The sequence below is a fragment of the Colobus angolensis genome, unplaced genomic scaffold, assembly GCF_000951035.1.
Source record: "Colobus angolensis palliatus isolate OR3802 unplaced genomic scaffold, Cang.pa_1.0 Scaffold30, whole genome shotgun sequence".
Taxonomy (NCBI): domain Eukaryota; kingdom Metazoa; phylum Chordata; class Mammalia; order Primates; family Cercopithecidae; genus Colobus; species Colobus angolensis.
In genome coordinates this window covers 2,123,226-2,133,925 of record NW_012116266.1, presented here as the reverse complement: position 1 = coordinate 2,133,925, position 10,700 = coordinate 2,123,226, and the positions used below count along the sequence as shown (strand labels likewise).

Genomic DNA, 10,700 nt, shown 5'->3' with positions numbered 1-10,700 from the left:
CCCGTCTCGGCCTCCCAAAGTGCTGGGATTACAGGCTTGAGCCACCGCGCCCGGCCTACCTGCATTCAATTTAATATACACATGCTTGTTATAAAAAAGTTGAAAAATTGCCTAGTCTTATTTGCAACTTTAGGAGGAGTTTCTAGGGTTATTAATACAGTACACATATATGCCCATCCTTGCATTTCTTTTTGCTTTATGGAAGCACCCAAAGAATTAATCATGATGCATAAAATACAACCAATCAATGAAACGTTCTGCTTTCCAGGGCGGAGAGCACTGTTACTACCATGGAAGCATTAGAGGCGTCAAAGACTCCAAGGTGGCTCTGTCAACCTGCAACGGACTTCAGTAAGTGGGAATGTCAATGGCATTTTATTCATTGACCCTTTCCAGTTTTCCTTTTAAGGATATATATAGTTTATATTTATATATTATATATATATACTAAATATATGTATATATTTTAGTGACTCTTGTGTGCCAGTGCTGTGTTAGGGACTGCATATGGAGTGGTGCACAAGGAGGGCAATGTCCCTGTCCTCTTGAACACTTAGTGTTTGTAGGAGATTCAGAGATTAATCAAATGATTACATAGATGAATGTTTAATTACCATTGTGCTAAGAGCTGTAAAGGGGAAGATAGGAGCTTGTGGAGTAGCAAAACCTAGTCCAGGAAGGTTTCCCAGCGGCATACTCCGGAGGACATGTCACTTAGACCTACGGCTAGACTTGAGAGTCAGTAGCCCTTAGATCTAAGAAACTTAGACCTAACAGTAAGTTGGAGTTAGCCAGGCAAGGGTGGGGTGACAAAGAGAGGAGTTCTCACATTGACCTAGGTGTGGGCTCTAACAAAACCATGTGTTGGCACCTTTTAGACCTGAACACAGTAGCACCTCGTATAAAGACTTAGTTTTGGCCATGTGATGACAAAGAATCTTGAAACTTTTTGCCCTTCTATAAAAACCCTTATGTCCCTGAAAATTAAATGTAATTTGTATGACATAGAGTCATAGTGCTTGATGGCAATTCAGAATTTGCGAGCATAAAGATACCACTGTTTGCTTCTTCAGAACCAGATGGTTTTAGATTATTCTTATATATGAAGGACCTGTTTTCTTACAGATGATATTGAATTTGCATAACTAGAAGTTTGTATAGTTGTACATGGTTCTGGAATAATTACTTTAGAGACTGCCACTGAGTGAATAGTCCTATCCCAGAGTAGTTTTCCAATCTGTTTGTTGAATTTCAAACATCAGTTATATCAGGTATAATTTGCATGCATTTGATGTATACTTTTATAATTTTTATAGCCTCCATGCTGCCTAATAGAGTGCTGGGGCCACAGTGGGACTCCATGCAGATATGTGAATTAAACTTGTGACAGTGTAAAGGGATTTGTTCAGTTATACTCTTTATTTTGAAGACACAATAATGAAGCCCACTTGCTATTTCTTGCCATTTCCTGTGTTTGTTTATTCCTTTCTGGTGTGGTTTCTTTTGTGCTAGTGGCATGTTTGAAGATGACACCTTCGTGTATATGATAGAGCCACTGGAGCTGGTTCATGATGAGGTGAGTCTGTGCCATCAGTTGCCTGATGGCGTTCTACTCCTCCAGCATCTTTGCCTTTGAGCTGAAAAGAGAAAAGAATGCAGATTTCAAAGTGCCTTTGTACGTGTTACCTTATTTCAAATTTAGAGTAGTACCCTCAGTTTTAAAGTTTAAGTCACACATGCCAGGCCCAAGTACCAGTAAGGGATAATAAGAGGCATCAAATATAGGTTTTCTGAAGCAAATGCTAGTCCTTCCCAGTCTATGAAAATAGCAGGGAGAATGTTTTGTTTTATACTAGCCAGCCTCCTTGCTTTAAACTAGCTTTCATAGAAGTCATTATACAAAAAAGATACTTGCACACACACACGTTTATAACAGCACAATTTGCAATTGCAAAAATATGGAACCAGCCTAAATGCCCATTAGTCAGCAAGTAGATAAAGAAAATGTGAGAGAGGGATACACACACACACACACACACACACACACACCCAATGGAATACTATGCAGCCATAAAAAGGAATGAAATAATGGCATTCACAGCAACCTAGATGGTATTGGAGACTATTACTGTAGGGAATTGGAGACTATTACTGTAAGTGAAGTAACTAGGAGTGGAAAACCAAACATTGTATATTCTCACTCATATGTGGGAGCTAGGCTGTGAGGACACAAAGGCATAAGAATGATACATTGGACTTTGGGGCCTTGGGGGAAAATGGATGGTGGCGAGGGATAAAACACATTTGGGTACAGTGTACCCTACTTGGCTGATGGGTGCATCAAAATCTCAGAAATCACCACTAAAGAACTTATTCATGTAACCCAACACCACCTGTTCCCCAAAAACCTATTGAAATTAGAAAAAAATAGCTTTCATTCTTAACTGTCATCTTTAGAAAATTGTATGACTATAAGAATGTACTTAATTTTATGAACCTGAAAATCTTTAGTGGGGAAATCTGTGGGCTGAACTATGATTACATTATAGAATACTTAGTTTTCTTTACAGATAGGGAGGAAAATAATGTTTAGAGTCATGCGTAAACCAGTGATTTAGACAAGAAATCACATGCTCTAATAGTGTTGCTTGCTAATAGAATTCAGTCAAATTTAAAATTTGATGTATATTCAGTAAATATTGTATTGAGGGCTTACTACAAGCTGGGTATTATTTTAGGTTCTGGGGATACTTTGCTGATAAAATAGACAGAGATTGAGCCAAATGGGGCTTACAGTCTATAGGGGCAGATAGGGATACACAGAATGAATAAGTAATTACGTGTGGTATGTTAGATAGTGATACATGGTAAGGAGAAAAAGTGAAGCCAGGAAGGTGGAAAGTTAAATTTTTGTATATACACGGTTCAGGGAAGGCCACCAAAAGAAGACAAGTGGTGAATGAAGAACTTAAGGAAATTAGAGAACTGGAAGAACATTCTAGGAGATGAGCACATACAAAGGCCTTGAGGCAGGAGTGTGCCTAGGGTGTTTGAGGAACTTTGAGGAACCTGACAGGGTTGGAGAGGAGTGACAAGGGGAAGAATAGGAGGAGATTAAGGCACTGAGAGGTAAAAGTACAAAAGTCAGATCAGTGAAAAGAACTGAGGTGGAAAAATAATATTTTGTGACTGACAGAGTCAGAATATTGTGATATTTGATGGGAAACAGAAAACATTTTTTATCTTCAGGGATTTCAAATTTAGATAAAATTGGGCCGGGTGTGGTGGCTCACGCCTATAATCCTAGCACTTTGGGAGGCCGAGGCAGCAGATCACGAGGTCAGGAGTTCGAGACCAGCCTGGCCAATGTAGTGAAACCCTGTCCCCACCAAAAATACAAAAATTAGCTGGGTGTGGTGACAGGTGCCTGTAATCCCAGCTAGTCAGGAGGCTGAGGCAGAAGAATCGCTTGAACCTGGGAGGCAGAGGTTGCAGTGAGCCAAGATCGTGCCATTGCACTCCAGCCTGGGCGACAGAGCAAGACTCCATCTCAATAAATAAATAAATAAATAAATAAATAAATAAATAAATAAATAAATAGTGAAACAGCTAATAGTCATGTAGGCTACTGATAATAAAAGCTAAACAGGCAAACTTTTATTGTCTTGGTTGTGGCAATGTTTGTGTGAATATGGGGTAAATTTCAAAGTTGAAACAGAAAAGTTTTAAAGGGTTGGTGTGTGAATAAACCTCTGTTATTTTTCAACTAGTAACTATAAAAATTCTCAGATAATGAAGACAGCCCACTTAGATAAAGACATTTTGATTAAGTAAAATGATATTTTTCTCACTCCAGTAAGGAAAGATAATCTGTGTACAGCAAAATTATTCAACTCATTCAGCAAAAACTCTGACTTTGATTTCTGGCTTTGATGATTAATGGCCCTGGTACCCTAAAAAAATCCACAAAGAACAAAACACAGAATCCCACATAATAACTATTTAAGCTTAGAGTTTTTTAAATGTATAAAATGAGATAATTTTTTAATGCATTCATAGTAGGGTGATTTTGTAGATTTGATGAATTAATAAATGTAGGTGACAATGTCTATTAAACTGTCATAAGGATTTATAAATATAAACTGTTGTTATAATGTTTAAAGCATTAATTTTACATTGATCATATTTGCTTATGATCATAGTATTCAGGGCCTGATTGTTACATGCAAATCGCCTTCTCTTTGCCTTCCTTCCTACTGCCTACCTTTTGTTTATGTAATGATTTGTCCTCATCCACACTATGGGTAGAGGAAAGGAATAGTGCTTGAAACTTTAAATTAGTCAGTTTTTAAAACTGTGTTGCTGATCCCATTGTTAATTTCATTACTACCTTTTCACCTTTTACCAGAATTTAGAGCTTACTGTAATTAATTTTAGATATTTTGATGTTTAATTTGTTGCTATTGATTTTAGTATGCTTTGCGATAAATCAAGTAATATGCATGGGATATTTCTAATGAGAATTCATGTTATCTCTCAAGTAATAAACAAATAGCAAAACTGTTGTAAGTCTTCTGTAACCTATTAAGTTTCTTTTTTATGACTTTTTCTGATTATAAAACTAATACAGGAAATTTGGAAAAGCAAAACAAATACTTAAATAGTAATTATCCATTATCCTGTCCCCCCAAAGATAACTTCTTGTCATGTTTCAGAGTATGTTTTTCCAGTTTTCAATGATATAGTCCCATATATTTTAAAAAATAAATTGGATCTTTATTTTATAATACAATTTTAAGACAAGGATGTATCTCTCTGAGCCTCAATATCTTTATTTGTAAAACAGTGGTAAACCATGCACTATGTGGGGTCTTTGTCAGGACTAAATTAAGTAATGTGTACATTAACAGTACCTGGTACATACTATGCACTCAGTAATGGAAGCTAATAGTAATAAGAATAATGGTAATAGACATTCCTAAAAGCGTAATTTCTGGGGCAAAAAATATAAATGTTTTCACGTTTGTTGATAGACCTTGCTGAAATTCTCTCTCAAACTATGCTACCAATTTTCTCTCACCAGCAAGGTGTGAGAATGCTTTTGGCCTTGCAACGGTAATTAACTATGGATATCGTAATTTTTAAACTTCACCAGTTTTATGGCAAAAGTTGGTGCTTCATTTAAAAAAATTGCATGTTGAAGGAATATGAAAGCATTCGGCATGTTTTTACATATTTATTGACTTTTTGTGTTTCTTATGAATTTTCCATTTATAGCTTTGAAGAAAGCTAAGATTTAAGAGTAACGAATAACACTATGCTTTTATCTAAACTGGGGCAGTTAGATGATACTCTTTTATGTAAAATTAAGATTTCAATAAGACATACTTCTCACTTTTGATAGCTAAAAAACTGACGTATAAATATTCCCATTTTAGAAGGACGTTAGAGAAAGTTCTAACACTGTTTCATAGAGGCTTGTTCACATCTTGCTTTTTAAATTGCCTGCAATTGTTGTGTTTCAGAAAAGCACAGGTCGACCACATATTATCCAGAAAACCTTGGCGGGACAGTATTCTAAGCAAATGAAGAATCTCAGTAAGTTTTAATTAAAATAGCGGCTATATTTTATGTAGTAGGAGCTGTTACTTGGTGGAGCTCAGTAGATATGCAGGCTTGTTGGAAGTGGAATTGGTCTGATATCGGGGGTGAACATCGTAGATCAGCACTGGAATGAACGGTGGCTCTCAGGTAAAGAGGCATGGAGAGTCATTTCCAATGCAAAGACTAAAACATTAAGGCTGTGAGTAAAGCTGCCTTGGGAACCAGAAAGTGTGGCCAATTTTAGTAGAGTCATTTACAGTGAGGTTCATCCTGAAATTTTCCTGGCAGTTTGCTGCTCTTGAGCCAGCTTGGATTGCCTCTCATGCTCTGCTCCAGACACATCTTAAGTGTGCTAATGTTGGCAGGAGCTTCTTTTGGATTGTTGGGGCATGTGATTTTATTTCTGTATATTACTGCTGAAAGTTTTTAATAATTTATGCAAAAGCTAATGCCATACATTTTTTTGAATGCTAAAATGAATTAGAAATAGTAGAATTCTCTCAGATTTTCAAGTATTGTCAAGTGGTTGTATGTCAAATATGCATCTTCTAATGAATCTTGAACATTATGTTTTCTTGATGTTTGGGACAAAATTACATTTGAACCATCTTCGTGGTCATGAGTGGAATATGATTGGTGTGCTTTTTTTTCACCTTAGTTTGACATATATTATCAGTGCCACCGTTTCTTCATGTAATGTTTTAAAACATACTCCCATTGAAATAAGCATAAAATTTTGATACTAATCTTTCTTTTCCACAGCTATGGAAAGAGGTGACCGGTGGCCCTTTCTATCTGAATTACAGTGGTTGAAAAGAAGGAAGAGAGCAGTGAATGTGAGTGTGGCATTGAGCCTTGGGTGGGGCTGTTTTACTTAGTGAAGTCATGTGCCTATCGTCACACAGTATCTAAGTGTACCTAAAACAGTTTAGATTTTGGAGACTGTTGTTTAAAAATGAAAACAATAAACCAAAAAACCCAGTGATTTGAGCCTTCTCAGCACACTGCTTTTTATTGATCTCTTTCTGTTAGTGATTCAAACTGATTACAGTAGTCTCTGAACCCTGATGTCATCTAAAGAATGTGTTGTTTTAGCTCTGTTTTCAAAGTGTTTTCTGATGATAATTGCAGTACATTTTATTTTCTGTTTAAAGTACAGCAGACTTTTCTTTCTATATGGCTTATATAGTGTCATATAAAACATTTCTGTTAGTAAAAAATGTAGGGAGAAGAGTTAGGTTTTGAAATGTTGGCTAATCATGCTTATTTATATTACTTTCAAATTAAAAACTGTTACACCAAACTTTAAAACTGTATGTGTTTTTCAGAACACAATGAATTTATTTGACTGTTAGCAATATAACAGTTTCTAAATAAAAATCATGTAATTGTATAATCAACTACTATTATATACTTCACATGTATTGATAAACGTATAGGGGCTTTGTAACTGAAATTATGTTTCTGGTCTTTTCATAATAGGCTAGAAATCTGTAATGATGGGGACTGTTTAGTAATTACATGGTGAATGCTATGTAACTGAGAATTAAATCCACAGCTTATACATTACATGATAATTTACTAGATAACTTAATGAGTAATTATAGTAGAAATCACACATTTTAGATAATGTTTTGCTGATTGTATTTTTTTGTGGAAAAAAATAGACCAGCAGCCGTCAAAAAACTTAGTTCCAGGTTAAATTATCCTCCCTTTCATGAAACTCTTATTATGATAATTATGGATACATTTATTATATATTATATAAATTATTATAAGAGTTCTTTTAGCTCATTCATAAAGATGTGGTTGGTAATAATAAGTTTTACAGTGGCTGCTGTTCTTTCACTACAGTCCACCCCATCAGATATAAAGTGATCAATGACTATGTACATAAGGAAAAAAGAGCCACCATTACAATTTTCCACCTGTGAAAAAGAAAAGTCCAAATGAAGGCTAAAATACTTACTCTTAAAGGATTATCTAGTTAATTTAGAAGACTTTAGAATGTAGTAATTGCCAATATTTGTTCCTCTGAGAAGCTGAGCAGTTTAGTGTATTATTTTTAGAATTTCACTCTAGTGAGTTAATATTTCTATTTAACTACATTGATACCTGTGTCAGCTATACCTGGAAGTAATTATAACTTATGCTGTTCTTATTAAATGAGTTTTACATAGATTTTCATTGACATTTTAAGGAAATATGAATATCTTATCACATGTTAATGTGAAATTGAGATTTGTTTATTTTAACAGAATTATGCTATAATTTTGCTCTAGAATATTTTTACATATAAAAACCATATACAAACAACGTGGACTGTTTTCTATGTTGATAAGTAAGTACCTTAATAATAATATAATATAGTTATTTTCTAAATACTTAAATATATACCCATATTTTATGATCACTTTTTAAAATTTGCCTGACCAACATTCTTCTAAGGTGTTTATAAAGTAGGCAGCAGAGAGTTGTTCTGAAATTCAGTCTTATCTACAACTTAACAGTGAGCGCTAGAGAGATTTTATGTCAGTTATCATTCTGACCATCTATTTTTATTTTCCATAGCCATCACGTGGTATATTTGAAGAAATGAAATATTTGGAACTTATGATTGTTAATGATCACAAAACGGTAAGAATATAGAGTCAGTGGGTTTTAGACCAGATAGCTTACTTAAGAAAGAATACATTTTACTTTATATTTAATCATTACTTTTTACTTATTAACCCCAAGATATGTAGACATGTTAAATGACTTGATTTATTTCTTGGTGTTTGGAGACTCCGCGTTTAACAGAATTTTCATAACTCTAAACTTTCCTTATGTTTAATAATTGTAATTGATAGATTTAACTATCTGGCATCTTTTGTCTTCATTTAAAATTCTTATTCTCTGCTTTTCTTCGTCTATGTATTTGGTCACTGCTTTCTAATTTTATTCCATGCTTTTGTCCTGCTAATATGTTATTTTTTCTTACTAGTTAATTATGATTATGGTAGATATAATTGTAAGGAGGTAAACATATAAAATAAAGGTGTATCTAAAGTGAGTATCTTTGATGACTTACCGTCTTTAAATATTGGAAAGATGAATAATCTTGTGTTAACTTCTGTGGAAGTAAAATGTGATAGAATATGTCATTTCAGTAACACTTAACAGATGTATGAAAAACATTCATTGTTCCTCATTTTCCCCTCTTGAAGATACAATAGAAACTCTGTTAACTGTACTTAACCATTTCCTATATAAAATTACTTGCCTGAAGCCCAGAAGAGTCTTGGTCATTAGGCTACATACTAGTACACCTAATCCTAGTGGTGTGCTGGTAAATTTTAACACCTAGCTCTCTTGATTTATAATGTTTGCTGATATATGTGGTGTAAATATTGCCACCATAGCTGATTTCAAGCTATCAAAGTGAGATCACTGATGAGGAGTTAGGAGAGGATATATCTAGTTGGCTGTTGTGATCTGATGGGAGCTGGCTCCAGCAACCACTACCACACTCCCCAGACTGTTTAGGCCAGTTGTAATCTCTGTTGTAGTTATGTGATTGAACTTTAAAAGTTGTATACACCAAGGCAAAAAGTACTTGTTTTTATCAAAACAAAGTTGCACTTCTGAAAAGACTATATAGATGAAAATCTTTTAAAAATGCATAGAAATCAGGTATTGGTGACAAACTTATGAAAGATTGGAACAAAAATTGAAATTGCTTTGCAAGTATCTTTAAGTCCTTGTTTTACTTTAAGGAAACCAAAATTAGATTAGTACATGATATGATAAGGTTGTGCTTCATGCTAAAATGATGTGAAATTCTAATTAGCAGACCCTACTCAGAGAAGGCCTTAAAATTATAAATTTAAAAAAATAGTGACTTAGTTTGTATTTAAACTTTTAAGTTTCTACTTTAATGGATGTTTTCCATTAACTATCAGTTTAATTGTGTTGAATATAAAGTTTTTCAATAGAATACCTCTGACTTTTGTATGCACATTTATTTTCTATTCCAGTTGCCTTTAAACATATTGTTTGAGATGTTAGTAAGAAGCAAAATTTATCAGAATACGTATAATTTAAGAGAGGTCCTTTTTGGTGGAAAGGAAAGCCAGATGCGTAGGCAGTTGTTTTAGACGATAAAGGCTAAAATATGAGTTTCTGAAGGACTTGAATTTGCTTGAAACACCAAGATAGTTTTTTTATCTGAATTATTTTTGTTGATTGGAACATTGAGTTTTTTTCCCAGCTGATTCTCAATCTTGAGCATTGTGGCGTGTTGTGAAATTATGGCTTTTGAAGCCTAAACTTTTTTCAACATCCATTATATAAATACTTTTAGAGTAGTGGAAATAATAATTAAGATATATACAATGTCTTTGAATACACAAAGTACATTCTCAAATAGCTGTTAATCTGTAGAATCTGTTCTCAAACCTTTACTTGCAATTCCAAATCTCTTGTTCTACCATAATACATCAGGAAAGTACATGAAGCTATCAATCAAAAGAGCAAATCTCAGTAACTGTGCAAAATAAGAAACAGTTACTATTAACTGTTAATTACAATTAAACAGTTACAGTTTTTTGGTAATTGTTAAAACAACATGTTTTTTGAATTTATTTTTTAACCCTTCTCAATGGTAAACGTTTAAATAACCTTATTCTTATGAATAATAAAATAGCACACTTCTTAAAATACTATTTTATATGTAGAAAATTTCTACACACTATGTCACATGTTCTGTGATAAAGTTCCTTATTTAGGCTATCACATCTTTTCAGGGTAAATTTTGATCATTCATTTTATTATTGTTAGTATTATTATTATTGTTACTATTTTGAGATAGGTTCTCACTCTCGCCCAGGCTGGAGTGCAGTGGTCCAATCTCAGCTCAGCGCAGCCTGCGCCTCCCCAGCTCAAGTGATCCTCCCATTTCAGCCTCCCAAGTAGCTGGGACTATAGGCGCATATGACCATGCCTGGCTATTTTTTGTATTTTTTTTTTTTTTTTTTGTAGAAACTGGGTTTCACCATATTGCTTAGGCTGGTGTTGAACTCCTGGACTCAAGCAATCCCTCTGCTTCGACCTCC

General features: G+C 34.3%; 1 protein-coding gene across 1 annotated transcript in view; it reads left to right on the top strand.

Annotated features, from left to right (window-relative positions):
• The window catches only part of ADAM23 (ADAM metallopeptidase domain 23), a gene marked incomplete at its 5' end in the record, with an annotated part of 169,467 nt that overhangs the window by 94,216 nt on the left and 64,551 nt on the right, over positions 1-10,700 (top strand). Inside the window, 5 exons of the mRNA XM_011949996.1 lie at positions 269-351; positions 1,513-1,576; positions 5,526-5,598; positions 6,367-6,440; positions 8,176-8,241. Of these exons, the coding sequence (XP_011805386.1) occupies positions 269-351; positions 1,513-1,576; positions 5,526-5,598; positions 6,367-6,440; positions 8,176-8,241 (360 nt within the window). The remainder of the gene's footprint in view (positions 1-268; positions 352-1,512; positions 1,577-5,525; positions 5,599-6,366; positions 6,441-8,175; positions 8,242-10,700) is intronic.